General features: G+C 44.1%; 1 protein-coding gene across 4 annotated transcripts in view; it reads left to right on the plus strand.

The window, feature by feature from the left end:
• SMG7 (SMG7 nonsense mediated mRNA decay factor) overlaps positions 1-18,428 on the plus strand; it is a 50,872-nt gene extending 32,444 nt beyond the window's left edge. Inside the window, exons 11-24 of one of the 4 annotated variants that reach the window (XM_030279448.4) lie at positions 1,355-1,425; positions 1,746-1,806; positions 2,201-2,320; positions 2,547-2,982; positions 6,559-6,703; positions 7,883-8,023; positions 8,141-8,271; positions 9,017-9,382; positions 10,859-11,008; positions 13,358-13,438; positions 13,987-14,146; positions 15,421-15,591; positions 15,701-15,852; positions 16,359-16,870. In XM_030279448.4, coding sequence (XP_030135308.1) covers positions 1,355-1,425; positions 1,746-1,806; positions 2,201-2,320; positions 2,547-2,982; positions 6,559-6,703; positions 7,883-8,023; positions 8,141-8,271; positions 9,017-9,382; positions 10,859-11,008; positions 13,358-13,438; positions 13,987-14,146; positions 15,421-15,591; positions 15,701-15,852; positions 16,359-16,472 — 2,299 coding nt within the window. In that variant the 3' untranslated portion in view covers positions 16,473-16,870. Of the gene's footprint in view, positions 1-1,354; positions 1,426-1,745; positions 1,807-2,200; positions 2,321-2,546; positions 2,983-6,558; positions 6,704-7,882; positions 8,272-9,016; positions 9,383-10,858; positions 11,009-13,357; positions 13,439-13,986; positions 14,147-15,420; positions 15,592-15,700; positions 15,853-16,358 lie in introns of all 4 variants that reach the window. The other 3 variants (XM_030279446.4, XM_030279447.4, XM_030279449.4) reach the window with 3 other exon arrangements.
• The last annotated feature ends 418 nt before the right edge of the window (positions 18,429-18,846 follow it).

Genomic DNA, 18,846 nt, shown 5'->3' on the forward strand with positions numbered 1-18,846 from the left:
AGGCAAGATACCTACTTGATATCAAGTAGTCCCTGCAGAGAGGACATGCAGATAGTAATTCATGGAGTAAATGACTTTAAGCTGAAAGAGGGTAGATTGGTTAGAAAGAAGTCATTCCCTGTAAGGGCAGTGAGGCCCTGGCTCAGCTTGCTCAGAGAAGCTGTGGCTGTCCCATCCCTAGAAGTGTCCAAAGCCAGGTTGGATGGGGCTTGGAGCAGCCTTGGAGTAGTGGAAGATATCCCTGCCCATGGCACAGGGTGGGAGGTCCCTTCCAGCCCAAACCATTCTGGGATTCTCTGAAGGAACCCATTTTCTGAACAACACATTATTGACTTTACTTGCCTTACTGAAGACCTCTGGGGTGTTTTTTCCTTTTGTTCCTTGTCAGTCGTGGGGAGGAGCTGTTGGTCAGTGTAGTGTAGAGAATAATCATGAAGATCATGCTGTCTGCCCACAGCCGTGCAGGAAAGCAGCTGAGGGTGTACAGTGCTGCTGGGGGCATGGTGCATTCTCCAGGCCGTGTGCTTCATGATGGCTGAAAGCCTTGCTGAGGAGGACACATTCATTTCTCCTACACTGAGCACAATGGGCATCCTGAAGGAGTTTTCTGTTGTTTCTGTGGTGCCCATCAGTAAAGCAGAAGGGTTTTTGTATTTTTGGGTGGGAGCTTCTAGCAAACAGGAGCAAGCAGCCTGGTGGTAGCAGTTAAATGTTAACACAGTGATCAGTGTGATTTTAAAATTGTTTGCTCCAGGGCCTTTGGGAAGAATTTCCAGTCATTGCTTGTTTTACTGGTATTGTGAGGGCAAGGCAGGGGACTGCAAGTTCACCTCTGGCTTAATGATCTTTGTTGGTGCAGCCCTTACTTAGAGGCTCTTCTCTTGGTGGTAAATGCTCCAGCACTACAGTACAGCATTCTTGTTCTTGGAGCAGAGTACTTCTGCACAGCTGTGTCTTGATACATTCTTTTGCTGCCTAAACTGATTAATTGACTATGCCTTGAGAGCCATCAGCTTTGGACTGCAAAGCATGAATTGCAGACAGGTGCTTGCAGCACTTGCTCATGCTCTAGGTTTGTCTGGTTAAATTCACAACAGGCTCTCTGGCCTGCTGGGTAATAAACACTGTGCTGTGAGAGCCTGGCTTCCTTGGGAGCTTTAGGTTGGCTTTTTAGTAATAGTAATTCTTTCAAGAAAGTGGTCTTTTCACTGACACTTTGCGAGAAACTTTTCTTGGGAATTAGAGGATTAATGTAAACTGTGATGGTAACAGCATTTAGTAGTTTTTTGATAAAGCAAACACATCCCATGTTACGCAGTTTTCACTCAGGGTTTGCCTGTTTTCTAATTTTTAGCATATGGCCCTGGCTGATCTCTCTTCTAAATAGTTTCCAGCCTCATGAAGAAGATCTATCCAGTAATAACGGTAAGGACAAGGACACTTGCAGTCTGTCCTGTAAAGAACTGGGAAAAACAATATTTTTCCTGCTGATGTGGGAGTTACAGTTGAAGAGCAAATAAGGATACAAGTTGTCTTCTTGTATTAGTTCATGTGAATACTTTGCAAATTTTTTTTCTTGTTCTGAGCAAACTGCTCTGCTTTACCATTCCTGAATTCCTCAGATTGTGGGGTGAACCTTTAATAGAAGGCTCTAGTATGTATAGAGACCATGCTGAGGTATCTGCTGTGATACTGTGCTCAAGGCTTTCATGCTTTCCTTATGCTGTTTACTGTCTATTTGCCAGCAACCCCCCTTCCAGAAGAGTTTGAGTTGCAAGGATTCCTGGCTCTGAGGCCCTCGTTCAGGTGGGTGACAGCTGAAGGATCCTGCACCCTTGCTGATGTCACAGCTTCTACAGACATCAGCCTGTTCCTTACAATATCTTATTTTTGTATATTTACTGCTGTATAGATTGGTGTTGGTCTCTTCAAAACAACTGCAATGGATGGTGTAGCCCTGAGAAATTCTTGAGGTTATAATATTGCTCGTGACCCTGCTGAACCTCTTTAATGTAGATGCATCTTACCAGATGAGAATTACATGTGTAAATCAGACATCTCTTAACAGCCATGTTTTGAATAATATCTGGTGAAAGTTCAGCACTCTTAATAGAGCAATGCTGACACATATTTGTAGAAAAATAGGATATTGCAGAGGGTAATTGTGTAATTATTATTCCCTCTTCTGCGTCAATACTAGGAACTTGGATTTTTCCAAAGGCCACCAGGCAATTACAGGGGATAAAGAAGGGCAGCAGCGTCGGATACGGCAGCAGCGCCTGATCTTCACAGGCAAATGGATTGCTGATAACCAGCCAAGGTAATTTGTGTTTTCCATGCTACTAGAAGCTGAGGTGACACCGGAGCCAGTGTGGAGTGTTATTTTTCTCTCTGTTCAACACAGCAGTTAGCTGTAATGTGAGCACAAGATGCTGACAGCAGTAATAATATGTTCTGTGGGTCAGCATGCTATTCCTTCACAGACTGATTATGATAAGTAATGTAGTGTGTATACTTGCTTTTTAATTCCTTGCTGTATTTTTCAGGTTGATTCAATGTGAAAACGAGGTAGGAAAGCTCTTGTTTGTGACAGAAATCCCGGAGCTCTTACTGGAGGACCCTAGTGAAGCCAAAGAGAGTCTCGCCTTGCAGGAGATGTCCATGGCAGAGCCAGTGTGTGCTGATGGGAGCCCTGGACTCAAATCAGTGCTGTCCTCTGGCAGAAGCCTGAGCAACAGCTGTGATGCAGGGGAAAAACCCATGGTCACCTTCAAGGAGAATATCAAGCCTCGGGAGATGAACAGAGAACAAGGGCGCATCTACCCCCCAAAGGACATAGCGAGGGAGAGACGGGACTTTAGCAAAGGAATAGTAGCAAATAAGAATGATGGGAAGAAGGATAACAATAAAAGGAAGACTGAGACCAAGAAATGTGGCTTGGATAAGATGCAGGAAGCAGGAAAGCAGAATGTGGCAGTTCAGGTAAGCCTTTAGCTCAGAGGAATACTGTGCCTGAGACAGTGTGGTGGTGTGTCGGGACAGTCACTGCTTGTGTAGAGTATGGTAGAGCTGAGGTCTTGCTGTGGGCCCTGCAGCTGCAGCTAATGCTCAATAATATAAAATATTTCTACCTCAAAGACCAGGTGATGGTGATCTTAGCATCTCTTTGCTTTTCCTTGATGCTAGCTCAAAAAAGGAAGGAGAGAGGGAAAACTAGTGCAATGAGAGGTGCTATAACTGTCCTAAAAAACAGATTTCTACCCATTCCACAAATTATTTTGCCACCAAGGCAGTTCACGTGGCCAGGTCATAGTCATGCTCTTGCCATTGTGGTGTCTGTTGTGAAGGAACTGGATACTCTGTATTTTCACTTCAGTTGACTGGTGCACATTCAACAAACTGAACATGTCACAAAAGCACTAAATTGTATGTATGTGGAGTAAGAGCCTCTGTAGTGTGGGTGCAATCAAGTGTGTCTCTGTCAAAGTAAGGAAAGCTCTTAAATTGTCAATCTGTACTCAGACACTTAGTCAAAATGGTTTGTTTTCCCATCAGCTGCTCTTTTACTGGTTATGTTTTTTAGGGGCACGCTTTTTTATCTATGTCTTTGAGCATTACATATGAAATATATCAAGTAAACAGTGAATTTGTTGGTCTGCCTTCCACTGAGTCATAGTAAATGAGGGTAGAGAGTGTCAGGGCTGATCTGATCTGTACCTGGACAATTTGGCTGTATCTCAGTCATTCCCTGATGATGACTGGAACCATTGAACAATAGTGATGGAGATTTCTGTTATTTCCCTAGGGAAACTGTGTTTGTTCTTCACTGTTCTTGCAAGTGGAAATTATTTTCTAATAATGTGCCTTATGTCCCTTGCCTCTGTATAAGCCCATTACAGCTGCCCAGGACAGGAATGCAGAATAACTCTTCCTCTTTGCAGCTGCTCTAAAGGCCTGTGCCACTGAGGTCTTTTCCCCAGGCTAGACAAACCATCTCTTTCAGTTTTTCCAGCTTTTATTGTTTAGGAGCCTTGGATTATTCTCTCTGTTTTCCTCCTGATGATTTGCTGTGAAACATCATGTTTATGAAATGGAATGTCTGAACTGGCAGCATTATGCAGTTGGTTTTGCAGGGGAGCCATACCTCAGGGTACCAAGGGTTTCTGTAAAAGCTACAGAAAGCAGGGGCAATAGTCTGTGAGTCGTGGAATGATTCTGGTATCTGAAAACCAACATAGGTGAGTTAGAATAGCAAGTTTATATTTATTTGTCAAATGGATCTGTAATGTCATTGCAGGTCTGAGCATAACTCCCAGTTTTGATCTTTGTGCCCGTCTTGCAAAATAAGGACTTCAGGTGGATAAAAACCTACCAGATCTGAGGACTGCATAGCTTTCTGGATAGGGATGATAGCTAATTTATCAGAAATTTGCTTGATTTAGTTTTTAGATACAACAAACCCAGCTGTAGCAGAATCTGCTCTGATGTTGTCTGTTATTGTTTGTCTCTTCTTGAATAGAAATTATTTTTGGCTTTTTAACTCCAGTGAAATGCCTTTTATTTCATATTATTTGGTGGGCTTGCTTGTCCAGACCTGCTCCAGAATAGAGAGAGGGCTTGCTTCCCCCCAGACTGAGAAACCAGGGTAGGTTTCATACCAGTTGTTGGGCTGTTTGTGTTCTGCTTTGGCACTCCTGACAATTTCATACTTTATTTCCTACATAGTTTATTGCTTTTAAAAGCTTAAATGCTGCAGTTCCTGCTGTGCAAAAATGTGAAGAATGTGGTACAGAAGTGATCAGTCCTGCTTTGCAGATATGTGGGAAACTTGCATGCTCAGGCAGGATGTGACCTGGATTGAATGGCTGCTCTCTAGGGAAGATAATGTTAGGAGCCAAGGAAGTTCAGTGCAAACTAACTCAAAGTGTAGCATACTCTTAAGAGGTCCCTGTGATAAAATGGTGTCTCTCTCAAGCACTGTGTAGGAGCACTTAGGGCTATTGTGGGGATACGTATTAGGTAGCATTGATTCTTCTGAGGTGATAGCAAATAGAAGCAAGGAAGGAACTGAAATTCATCTTGATTCATTGATTTTAGTAATTTATGTTTTTATGAAGATAACTGTAAATCATGCAGGCAGCCTTTTGGAAGCCGTCCTCTGGAAATGTGTTATAGCATACTTGAGTTTTTGATGGATAGAGCTCGAGTTTTAAAATGCCATGGCAGGAAGAGTTGTCTTTGAATTCTCCAACATTTCTGTAAAAGAATGCATAGTGCTTGATATGGGTTATAAAAATATTTGGCTTATTGTGGAGGGAAAAGGGACAGCACAAGATAAGTTAAATATGCTGAATGTGGTGGAGGGTGAAGAGATGCGACATGAGCAAGGGCCTACATAGTTTGTGGTGTTTAGCATCAGCCAGAACCTTGAGGTGGAGTTCCCTCCAGACTTTCTAGTGGCAAATGAAAAATCCACCCAAACCTCCCAATTTTACAAATGCAGAAACAACCCTAGACTCCCATAATTTCTAAGTGTGGCAATTCACTTTGAAAAAGAACTTAGCATATGAATGCATCTGTCCCTTTACTACTGTAATTTGGCAGAAAACTACTGTCCTGTAACTCCTTTCAACCCAGCAGCACTAAATGTCTAAATAAACTCCACACAGTTATGGTGTGGGGGTTATTTTTGTTTGGTTAGGATTTTTTTTAACTTGATCCCTGTTACAACCCTTTCTTTCACTCACCTTTGAGGCTTGGTGTCAGGTCTGCTCCTGGGCCCTTTCTGTATTGCCCGGGTTCCTTGCTTGCTGTCTTTTTCCTGCCTGCTCCATCTTGCATTCCAGGCAGTTCTGCCGAGCTGAACAGAAAGGGAAAGTAGTCTTCCCCTCTGTCTTCCTCCCCAGGAAGACCCAGACCGCGGGAGACTCAGAATAAGGTAAACATTACATTACATTCTTCTCTCTGCCTTTAACTGGTGCAGCTCTTTTAACATAACACCCCACAGTTACACAGTAAACTGAATGAGGTGAAGTACTTCTGCTGTTTGCCTTGAATGCTCTGGGTCAAAAGAATTCCATGGTGTGGAGGAGTTTGTGCATATGGATCACCATATGGATTAGGCTGAGAAAACTCCCCAGGAAGAATGTGGCAGTGTTTGTTTTCTAAGGTGCTGCAGGTAAGTAGCATAACTTAGGTTGAAGCAGTGCCCTAGGAGAAGCATAGGAGCATCTGCACTTTTTGTTTTTAAACACTGCAGGTGAGCAGTGTGGTAAGTTCCTTGGATGGTGTGAGATACTATGGCTGCTTTTCACTCTCATGCTCGAGGAGTCTCTTGCATCTTCTGAGTAAATATCTTTGAGTGCTTTTGTGAGGCAAGAAGTGCCTGAGGACATGCAGAGTAATCTGCCTGAGGTTAGTGAGGAGGGCTTTGTGTAGGGAAAAGAAAATAATTGCTCAGACAATCTGAGAGCTTAATTTTTGGCTTGTTGCATCATATGGTTAATGTGGAAATTTAGGACAAGTGATTTAATTTCTTCATACTTTCTTTTGCATCAGGTGAAATCCCAGACAGAGATGAGGAAGACTCCAGTATCTGAAGCCAGGAAAACACCTGTAACTCAGACTCCAAGCCAGGCCAGCAGTTCCCAGTTCATCCCTATTCATCACCCAGGAGCCTTCCCTCCCCTTCCTAGCCGGCCAGGTAATTTGCATCATTCTTTTGAAGTGTCATTTATTGTTGAGAGAAAAAAATTCTGTAATAGTGGTTGGTACAGCCTCTGGAAGATAGGGGCTCTGTTAATGAATGTGAATTTTCCTGTCTTATCAAATAGTGGAAAGGGGCATAGCAAAACTGAAACAAGATAAATAAGATTCCTTATGCTTTGGAATTGAGGTTTGCCATGAAATCTGCCACATGCCTTCTGGTTTAGTGGGTGTGAGATCAAGGAACTTCACACTAGGCTCTTCCTGTAGTTAGTCTGAACATGGCAAAGCTTTCTGCTAGCACTGCTTCTGAGGCTTTCTCTGTGCTTCAGACTCCATAGCAAAAGATCAATCACACTGCTTGCTTTAAAACTCACTTTCTTTTGTAGTGGTGCTCATGTTTGAAGCTGTAATTTGTGTGGTCTTACTTGTTGCTGTGTTGTGTGTCCCATTTTGCTGTGGAGTCTGCCTGTCATACCTTGCTATCAATGTTTGCTTGTGGAATAACTGGAAGCTGCGCCTTCCCTGCACATGTTACATGGAGCTCCTCAATATAAGACAGATGGGCATCTTCCCTGTCCCAAGAATTAAAGCTTGCCTTCCAAACCTGGCTTTTCAGTGTGAACTACAGGGAAGGAATTGATCTTACAGATATGAGGATTTGTTTGGTTACCATCTGTCTCTCTCTAAATTGATCCAGAGACTGGTGGTCCTCTGAGAGGGAGCAGTACACATATACTGTATTGATTGCTTCTGTTTGTTCCTGCAGAAGTTTAGTCCCTGAAAATGTGTTTGAGGGGGAGGAAACTTTGGGGGTAAAGCATCAAAAACCCAAGAGCAATGAAAGAAAAAGGTAGTGGGAGTTGAAAAAAGCAGGGAGATTGGGAGGCAGGGACTACAGGGATGTGGAAACATATGATCCTCAGATATTGCCATACTGACTGCTATCAGTGCCTGGAATATTGCAAGAAAACTCAAAAACAAACTTGGAATTCTTGTGTGTTCACAGCCATGCACATGCCAAGGTGAGGGACGACATTGTAGTGCATGTGTGCAGACTGGTGCCACCTTTCATAAATAAAGAGCATAGGAAGAGAAATCCCCACTAAAGGTTTTCTGGAGGGAGTTGTATGTTCTGCCAAATTGTGATTAAAGGTGCATTTTTTATCTTTTCCAGGATTTCCTCCTCCAACCTATGTTGTCCCCCCTCCTGTGGCTTTCTCCATGGGCACGGGGTACACCTTCCCAGGTGGTGTTTCTGTCCCAGGAACCTTCCTCCAGCCCACAGCTCACTCGCCTGCAGGAAACCAGGTGCAAGGTGGGAAACAGTCCCACATTCCTTACAGCCAGCAACGGCCCTCTGGACCAGGGCCAATGACCCAGGGACCTCAGCAAACACCACCTCCTTCCCAGCAACCCCTCTCATCTTTACCAGCTCAGGCAACAGCACAGTCAGCAAGCCAGTTACAGGTCCAAGCTCTGGCCCAGCAGCAGCAGCAGCAGTCCCCCACGAAAGCTGTGCAGGGCCTGGGGAAGAGCCCACCACACCACTCTGGATTCCAGCAGGTAAACTTGGCCTGTGCTATATGCTGGGCTTTATTTAAAAATAAGTGGCAATGTTCAAGACTTATCTTCCTGGATTACCTTTCCAAATTGTCATTAAAGAATTTTTTGATTGTGAACTTCTGAGCAAATTTGAAAATGAGCTGAAGTTTGGTGGTTGTGAGCATATGATGCTGTAGCTGAAAGGAAGGTATGTACTGGAATGGAATGTGTTTTCTGTCTTCTATTTGCTGTGTTTCTGATACAGACAAGGTATGGAGATGGTATGTCTGTCCTACGCCTTTCTAGTTTTCTTGTGTGAGTGCTGAGGACTGAGTGTGGACCTCCACCTGCACTCTCCTTTTGGCTAACTGGTTGCAGTGTCAGTTCCCTTACAGCTCTTAGTCCCTTTGCTCACCTTGTGCTGGAGAAAATCTCCCTTCTGGCAAATCTGGACCCAATGGTGAGACCCTGCTTGTGTTCTGGGCAGCAAAATGCTGGCTCAGTACCTTACTAAAGGTTTAGTTTGTAGGTTTTTGGGTTAAAAGGTACTGGATATAGTAAGTATTCTACTTGGCTGTTGGTTTAAAGCTTGACTAGAGAGCATTAGATGCCTATGGAAATTGCTTTTGATGAATAACACAGACATTACACAAACATTCTGATTTGCTGTCGTGCATGAGCCAGGCTGGCAGCTTGGATAGAGTTAAGCATTCAAGTAACATGAATTGTTCCTCCCTGCTGGTGAAATCCTGTGTCTCTGCCTCAGTATCCACAGACAGACTCGTCGAAGCAGCTCTGGAACCCCCCTCAAGTCCAAGGCTCCCTGGGGAAGATCATGTCTGTAAAGCAGCCCTATTACCTGCAGGCCCAGGACCCTCTCAAACTCTTTGAACAGTCATTACAGCCTCCTGTGATGCAACAGCAACCTCTGGAGAAAAAAATGAAGCCTTTCCCAATGGAGCCATATAACCAGAACCCCTCAGAAGTCAAGGTGCCAGAATATTACTGGGACTCTTCCTACGGCATGACGGACAACAGGGTGATGACCCAGCAGTCGAACATGGACCGCAGGGGGAAGCGGCAGGGAGTCTTCCGCTCCGAGCAGGATGCTGTCTCCAGGATGACCTTTGAGGTGAGATCCATGCTACAAGTGGGGGAAACTAAGGCTCTGGTATTCCTGGCAGCTCTTGGCATTTTCCTGTTTCAGGAATGCCCTGTGGTCCCAAGTAGGTCAATGTAAATTTATTTGGAAGAGACTGAGCGTCAGTACCAGGGGTACCAGCACAAAGTGATGAATTCCTCATTTTAGTAGGCTGTGTGTAGTATCAGTCTCTTGAAGATTTGGTTTCAAGTAGAGGTCTTGTTCAGTGTGGGTGTGACATCCATCTCTGTGCTGTGTCTGCCAGGTCGAGAAACATGGCAGCTGATAGTTTTGGGGAAGATTGTTGTCTGGCAACTGATAAAAAACATAAAAGCCCCCCAAATAATTGCAGTTGAATTATTACACTTTAGATGAGCTCCTAACACTGCTATAGTGAATTGAATGTCTGAGGCTGTGATAGGTTGAGCAACCAAGAACGGTAGCAATAGTCTTATCCTGGATTTTTTCGTTTGTTCTTCCTGAAAATCCCACCACACTGAGAGAGCTAAAGGTCTTCCTTAGCTCCTGGTTGCAGTAAATGGAATACTTTGCTTCTGTTCATGCAATCGTGCTTTATGTTGGTGTTTATAAACCCACCAATCTCTGTTATTTATTAACAGCCCTGGAGTTGTCTGTGAGTGCTTTTGGTGATGTTTATAAGGAGGTTTAAACAGAGGCCTTTTAAACCTTCAGTTGGGTATGCCTCTGTAAATGCACTCAGGACATGGAGAAGTTCAGGTGATATCTCTTGGCTCATCCTTCCCAGAGAAAAGCCAGACAATGTACAGGAGTACAGTGTACAGACCACGTACAGTACTATGCTGATGTCAGGTTGTAGTTTTTAGATGGAGACAGGGTCAAAGCCTGGTCTTCATTCCTAAAAGGGAAACCTTGCCAAGGTGCCAGCACATTGTGCTGCAGAGAGAAGCTATGCCTGTGATGCTTGTGCTTTAAGCATCCCTCACAAAAGTAAAGATGTCCAGTCTGACCAACACTGAGCAGATTTTACTGGCCATGGGGGCTGGTCAGCTGTGGGTTGGCACAGCAGCTATCACCGGTGGAAACAAGTCTCATGGGATTTTAACTCCACAAGCAGAGAAGAGATGATACAAACAATTCTACTTGAAACCTAAATTACTCACAGGTCAGCTGTAGAAGAATGACTGTAAGATTTTGTTTGTTGTCTGTGCACGTGGAAGCAGGTTCAGTATGTGGCATGGATGCAAGGGGAAGCAGACACTCTGCTGATTAAAGCTCCCTGCTGTCACTTGGGTGCGTGGTCCTCTCCCCGTGTGCATTTGGCACAACACGTGGTTGTGTCTGCTCAGAGTTCTCTGTGCGTGCCTCAGCACCATCCTCACCTCGCCCTCTGCATGCTGCCTCCTGCCTTCCTCTCGCTGTTCTCTCTCCTGCTCTGGCTGTTCTTTCTGCCTTCTGTTGTCTCACTGTGCTCATTTCTGTCACTAGGACCCCAAGAGCTCCCCTCTGCTTCCTCCGGACCTGTTAAAGAGTCTGGCTGCCTTGGAGGAGGAGGAAGAGCTGATTTTCTCTAATCCTCCTGATCTTTACCCAGCTCTGCTGGGGCCTCTCGCCTCTCTTCCTGGACGAAGCCTCTTTGTATGTATTTGATGTAATACTGCTGCTTCTCGCTCTTAACTGGCATCTTTTTCTTCTGTGAAGTTATAAGAAATGTGAAAATCCTTTCTCTCCCCCATACCTCCTGTCTACTTTCCTGCCTTACCTTTGAGCTAGTTTTCACAGGGTGAAAACTACAGCTTTTGGGCTGAATCCAGGCCTGCTAATTTGTTCAGAAATCAGAGTAACTGGGGTTTTTGTGAGTACAGTCCATAGGAGAGGTGTTGATGCATTATGATACATAATTTAATGCACTTGCTCTTCTGCAGTTGTATGGGTTTAGTAATAAAAGGCAGGGGGAGACACTGATGGGGCTGTGGGGAGTCATCAGAACCAGGGTGTAGTGACAGAACAAGGGGAGTGGCTTCAAACTGACAGAGGATAGGTTTAGATGAGATACTTGGAAATTTTTTCCTGTGAGGTTGGGGAGAAGCTGTGGCTACCCCATCCCTGGAAGTGGGGCTTGGAGCAACCTGGGCTAGTGGAAAGTGTCCCTGGGCAGTGGGGTGGAATGAGATGACTTTAAAGGTCCCTTCCAACCTAAGTCATTCTGCAATTCTGTGATATGGTTCTGTGATTATAATCTGCATATAAAAATTCCATAGAGGTAGGGGGATGCTGCCCTGTTCAATGCAGAAGAGATTGATAAAAGAGAAAGATGGATTTGGAAGAAAATAGCAATTAACTGGATAAATACACAGTAACTCTTATAGAAATACAGTCATGTTTGACAGAGGGATTTTTTTCGTACATTTTTTGTATTAAAACCTTCCTAGTTCACTAGCTGGGGGGTCTCAGAGCTATTGAATTTTTAAATTGCATCTGAAAGTGCAGCATGCCTTTCTGCTATGGCTACAAGTATGTTCATTAGATCATACTCATTCAGATTACTTGCTGTAACAAAGAATTATTTGTGGCTACTCAACATCACTGATTAAGTCTCTTCCTCACTTATTTTACCTGCCATCCCAAGGAACCAGTTGCAAAAAGATACTAATTTCTGTCTCATTAGATAACTTTGCTAAGAAACTAATAGCTACTGCTTTAGCGGCTTCTTTTGAAACTCCTACTGTTGTGTCTGCTGACAAATGGAAAGAAATCCTTTGCTGTGCAAGTCGTGTGGATATGCAGAGTGGGAATTTTGTCTGCCTTTTAAAATGTGCTTTCAAAGTAATGAGCTGTCACTTGAAAATCTAACAAGCTAGGGGCTGCTTGCCAAGAAAATGAGGCTGTTTGTCTTAAGTTTACAGGATGAAAGCAAAAATATTCCAGGTACTGTGGCTGTTCTAAAGACAGAGATACTAGTTCTGGTTTTTGTGGTTTGAATAATAAATTTTAAAACATCTGACATGCTGAGCTGGTGAGACTACAAGAGAGGGTTTATTTGTAACAAGACTACAGCTTTTATTTTGGTTCACACACATTTTTACTTATGGTTTTACTTACTAATTCTATGGCTTGGTGATCCAGATCCTAGATTTGGTGATGTTCATTGTCTACTAGCCAAGCTTGTAATTTTTCTTTGGTTTGTGTCAGTGAAAACTTAGCTATTTCCTCTCTGAATAGACTCATTTCAGAGACACTGTTTTTTCACTCCTCAATCATAGTAAGAACCAAACAGAAAGACAAGAAATGTTATGCTGGAAATAACAGTGGTGTGAGAGGGAAGTGGCATAGATGATGGAAGAAGGGTCATGGTCTGTAATATCTTTACATAGAAAGGAAAGGGCCATGGGAGTTTTGGAACCTTTCTTTTAAACATTTGTGTTGGTTTTCTTTTTCCTTCCTCTCTGCAAGTAATTTATAATGGAAATGAGACAGTGCTAAATGCTGTTGGACTACTAAACCTAATATAAAAAGCACTTAGCTGCTCTCACTGTCTAAGAACATCTCTACAGCAGGGATGCTCTCAGAACTGGAAAAATACTCTGTCAATAGCCAAATACAAGAGTCTAATCTTGTTTGAAGGAGTCCTCGTATCACTGGGAGGGATCCTGTATCACTTGTATAAGGTTTTACACAACCATAAGGCATTTTTGGCAGGAGTCTCCCCTTTAGATGTATCAGAGTATTAGACTTTGCATTTGAAAACCTGGTCTGGGTCTGAGACTCTCAGCTGTCATGTTTGTTGATTTGGAGATTAATAATTACAGGTAGTAGGAAAATGACTGATTTTTTGCACTTGTTAGCCTGCCTCCCCTGTCCTCCAAGGTGCTGGAGCTGGAGTTGTAAATATGATCAAAAACACTTTGGCAGTTTCTGATTATGCACTTTCCTCCTGGTTTCTACACTGAGCACTAACTGCCCTTCTCCTTTTTTTGGTTTCTGAAGAAGTCCCTGCTGGAAAAACCATCAGAATTGATGTCTCAGTCATCATCTTTCCTGTCCCTCAGTGGCTTTTCTCTAAATCAGGTGAGTGAGAACCAAAGTCCAGTGCCTTTTGCTGTTTCAGCTTGTGGTTAAGCCAGTGGAAAACCTGAAAGAAATCCACATTGATGTGTAATTTCACTCTGTATCAACCTTAATCTTTACCTTTATCAGTTTTCTTCCCAAATTCATCTTAGCTATATCTCTGCAGATGTACTCTTGAATCTTGCTGAATTCAGGGGCTCTTTGCCTTGAAATTGACTGAAAAGGTGCATCTCAGGGTGCTGTGGTGTGTAGGTTTTTATTTCCAGAGCAATTAATTACCTGTTCTCTTCCAGAGCATTGACCCAGGGCAGGGTCAATGCTTTTGTCAACTTTTCCAAGTACTGGGAATTTGAAGATTTTGTGAAGACAGGAGCAATCTGTCCTGATTCAGAATGTGATAGACTTAATGTTAAATGGTCAAAGAAGATGGGCTGGAGAGTGAAAGATGAATTAGGAAATATATTGAACTATAATTGTTTCCTTTATACAGTCTCAGTGTCTGAAATAAGTCTAACACATAAGCTCTTATATTGCTTGTTTTTTTTCAGGAAAGATATCCGAACAATAGCATGTTCAATGAGGTATATGGAAAAAACATCAATACCAGCACAAAAACAGAAGTCACCCCTTCAGTTGCCCATCAGGAGACTTCACTCTATTCTCTCTTTGAAGGGACTCCGTGGTCTCCATCCCTTCCAGCCAGCTCAGGTAATCCTGGTATGGCATTTCTTGTGTCTAGTGATTTAAGAGAATTTGAGTTAATTCTAAACCAACTGCAATGTATATATATGTAACTGGAAATAAAATTTAAAGAAAAAATACCCAAACTTGCTTGGTAAAATCTCTGAAGGTTTCTGTTTTACTTTATAAATCTACAGAAATACGAGGGGATTCTGTAATTAATACAGTGTAGGAACCTGGGTTTTAATTTAAGTAGTTGAGCAGGATAAATGTTGTAGGAGGTGATAAATCCTGAAATCTCTTTAACATGGTTTCCTGACAGTCATTTGGGAGTAGTGCTTTAACTCAGATGTCCATATACTTTGTGTTGCTTTTTTTGGGAAAAAGCAGGAGGAACTGGATTTCATAAAAAAAAGAAAAAGAAACTGTATGAGGGAAGAGTGGAGGAAAATACAACAGTAGTGGAGTTTGTAGCATTTGGGTTTTTACTGTTAATCAGCCTATAAAGCAAACCAGCTTCTTTGTTAGTAATTATCTTGAAGGCATAAACCACAACTATTATGTCATAATTTTAATCTCACTAAAAATCCAGAAGAGTGAGAAAGGAGTTAGTTGAATCTAAGAAAAGAGTGGATTTTAAATAACATCTGTACTGGATGAGATGTTTGGTGGGACTTGTGCAACCAACCAGAAGAAGCTGTTGTGGGTGAAATGGAGGGAGTTGCAAAGTGCTTTTATTCTAGCAGGATTTATGGCTCACGTGGCTTCAACTCCCTTGCCCTTTTCAGCTCTTCATTTGTTCTGTTCTGCCTATGGACAGCCTGCTTCATGCTCCCTCTCCTCTTTTGCTCACTATTGAGTTCTGGTCTGAATTGTTTTAAGACTCACATAAGTGTAAAACATTCTCACACCTGGGAGTTGAAGTTTTAAACTTGCAAACTCCTCAAGGTCTAATCTAATTTTTCTATTGGTTTCTCAAGCCTGGAGACAGTTACTTTTTTAGTTTGAGACAAGTTCTTCAAGAGACATGAGGGAAACTGGCTTTGCCTAGCCAGCCCTCATGAGGTGTCATGGGTTTTGTTTTTCTTGTAAGCATTAAACCCAGTCCTTCTGTTCTTGTAAATTTTTCACTCAGAATTTAGGAATTCGCATTATGCTCATGTAATGGAGGGAGTAAAAACTGACCTCAGCATTGTAACATACTGGGTGATGGCAGAATTACAGCAGCACTAAGAAATTCAGAACTGAGAGGTTCCTGCTGTCTCTGCTGACCATTTTTCCTCTTCCCTTGTAATCCCTAGATCATTCAACACCAGCCAGCCAGTCTCCTCACTCCTCCAACCCCAGCAGCTTGCCAAGCTCCCCTCCAACCCATAACCACAATTCTGTTCCTTTCTCCAACTTTGGACCCATTGGGACTCCAGACAACAGAGACCGGAGAGTCGCAGACCGCTGGAAAACAGATAAGCCAGGCAAGTGCTGGGTTCCAGGTTAGCACAGAGCTAGGTACCATCATCTGATGGTGCTTGTTTTGCACTGGTTTTGCCATGTCACTTTGAACTTGTCTTTCTGCCATTTTAGCAATGGGAGGGTTTGGTCTAGACTACCTCCCAACAACGTCATCCTCTTCGGAGAGCAGCTGGCACCAGTCCAGTGCTCCCAGTGGTACCTGGGCAGTCCAAGGCCCTCCTGCCATGGAGGACTCCTCAGCTGTGCTTATGGAGAGCCTGAAGGTGGGTTTGGCTGGGGCTGTGCTCAAGGACGGGTCTGCAGGATGGATGATCAAGTGATGGGCATTAGCCTGTTGGAAGCGTCAGAGTTCAGTGCCAGCCAGAAGCCCAGAGTTTTTCCTACAGATTCACTTACACAAGGCAGTGTGGGAGGTGTCACCAATGCAGGAAGATGTCACAAATTTACAGTTCTTCCTGGATTTGAGATTTTTGTGGAACAAGCCCAGGCTGGTAGAACTGGAAGAAATTCTAACGTTAGCTTTGACTAGTCTAAAATTAGTAATAGTTAATGTGGGATGAATTTTTATGATAATGAGGGTTCTGGAGGAAGAGAAAGTTCTTCCAGGGAGCCTCTTTTTAGAAGGTCTTCTTTGAAGCCTGGTTAGCTTTTGTGATAAGCCAGGTATGAGTGATAAAGAGGGAGAGTATACAATATGGTGTCTGCTATCCAATCTGGCAGAGAGGCTGTGTAAAGAAAGGTGGTGCTAGTGTTGGCTGTTTGTTTTTAGTCCATCTGGTCCAGTTCCATGATGCACCCCGGCCCCTCGGCCCTGGAGCAGCTGTTGATGCAGCAGAAGCAGAAGCAGCAGCGTGGACAAGGTGCCATGAATCCGCCACATTGAGACAGAGGAGGCAACCCTTGCAACGACGGCTCCATAAACCATGGCATGTTGGGTCTGTGGGACTGGCACACACAGTCCTGTGCAGGTGGCAGCCCTCTCTTCTGTTCCTTGCTGTCAGGAGGGCGTAAGTGCTCCACCAACCCACTGAGTGTGCACAAAACGTCTGCAGTGCAAGCAAACAACATCAGGAACTCTCCCATCCCCCGGGCCCTTCGGAGGGAGAGAGGAACTGCTGTTTGGCTCACTCAGTAACCCAATATCACCGCCTCTCACCTTCTCCATTGTGCATGTCCCCAGCCACATGGGAAGTAAAAGCTGAGAGCAAAGGGCAGATGGGAGAAGCCAATGAGAACTTCTCAATCCTTTTCCTCTCTTTGGGGAGATACAATAGGAATCCATTAATGATTGCTTCGCTGACTGAGAATGTAGTTGAAATTACTCCTAAACATCTTTATTACTATCTCAGTAGTAAGATCACACTGAATTCTCTACACAGACGTGCTTCATAGTCAGTGTGTAGCAATGAAAGCCCCAGTTGCTGCTCCAGTCACTGGGTGGTGATGAGGTGGGGCTCTGTATCCCGGACTAGCAAAGGAGTTTCATGAAAGAGAGTCTGGCACTTGGCACTGCTTCACCCCGAGGCTGTGGGTGGGTTAGAGACTCCAGCATGAAATGCCCTTCTCTGAGTAGGTGTTTGAGCTCTAAGGGGTGACATGGGGCCTCACAGCACTCTGCTGAAAAGCAACTTAACTGCTATGGGGTTTTAAATTAATGTGTGATTCCTGTACATTTTACTGTAGCATAGTGGCTAGCCCCACAACAGGCAGGCTAGTCTGTGCATTCACAGCCTGACTCATTTTAATAGGTAGGTAGAAAGCTTTCAATGGGGTTATTTTTTTTTGTTTTGTTTTGTTTCGGTTTGGTTTTGTTTTTTCTTTCCATCCTCCCATCTTCGCTGAACGCTCGTAGTTTCATTACCATGGCAGAAAATAATCAGGGGTCCAGCAGGGCTGGGTGAATCCGACAGCCAGCCCAGACAGCACGGGGCATCCGCACGCCCGGTGAGGCACAGGTCAGCTCTGCAGAAACCTGTCCCAGCTGCAGCCCCAGGCTTTCAGTGCCACAAACAAATCCAGGGCACCCGTGGACACATGGAAACAGCACAGTGCTGTTCATAGATGAAAAGGTGCAGAAGGGAAAATGAAAAAAACATTTTATTTGCTATTTATTAGGGGGAAGGAAGACTGGAAGTTTGGTTAAAGAAAAGGACAGCGTTTTTGTTAGATTTCCCAGGGAAGTTACAGAAACAGACTCAATGTCCATTTGCTGTTTTTAACAGTAGGGGTTTGTGTGATGATTCAGGATCTCTGGGCTAGAATTCAGCTGCAGAACAAAGCACATGCAGGAGCCGAAGTGATGCTGGAGTCTGGGCAGCCCCAGAGAGTACAAAAGGGAAGGCGGAGGAGACCCAATACCCTCGGGGGTGCGAGAAGCTCCCTACGAGCTCCACCTGAGCAACATCACTGTTCTGTGTTGCATTTCAAAGCTGTATTTCCTTTAACAAGTCCAGAAAGTGAAGTTCCCAGCTGGTGGTAATCCAGCCCACCCTGTGTGTCCCCTCCAGCCCTCCCGCTGTGTGTCCGAGCTGTGTGCCCAGGCAGCTGCGACATTCCCGTGTTCGCACCGTCACTGACTCTTGCACCCCAGACTAACCAGGAGCACCATCTCACTCCCGGCGTGCCAGGTCCCAGCTGCACCCACCCACTTGTGCATGAGCACCCGGCCTCGGGAATGCATCTGACCCCACCTGCCCTCCAGCACCTGGAGGAGCAAGGGAAGGGGCCCCCAACAGAAACTGGTTTGTGTTGTAAGCTTTTTTTGTGTTTTCTGTCTGTCCGTGCAAGAACTGCAGCTGCCGAAATCAGCTTTGCCTTTAATTAAACCATGGTCTCTCCATCCAAGTCTGTGTGTAGCATTTATTTCCTGTGTGACTTGGCTACAGGCCTTTAAAAATGCATTACTTTTCTGTAGAATCCAGAAGAATGTTTGAAGTTGATTGTTTTTCTTTTTTTAATTTGAAACAGACCTAAATTAATCACAGTGATTTTGGGTTGGGCTTGGTACAGATAATTTGGTTGTGGTTTTGTGCTGCCTGGGTAGTGTGTTTTACATACTGAACTAAATATGTAGGATGGGAGCAGCTTGCAGAGCTCCTCCCTAGTTGCAGATTTATCCTGGTACAGCGTGTGCAGCATGCAGGTGGAGGGCACAGGTCCTCCTGCCATGACTTGCCTGCAGACCAGGGTGTTCCCTGTTTCCATGCTTCCAGGTATGTGGCAGGAAGGTCCGGAGATGCTCTGGTTTTGAAATTACA

This window comes from Taeniopygia guttata, chromosome 8 (assembly GCF_048771995.1).
Source record: "Taeniopygia guttata chromosome 8, bTaeGut7.mat, whole genome shotgun sequence".
NCBI classification, from domain to species: Eukaryota; Metazoa; Chordata; class Aves; order Passeriformes; family Estrildidae; genus Taeniopygia; species Taeniopygia guttata.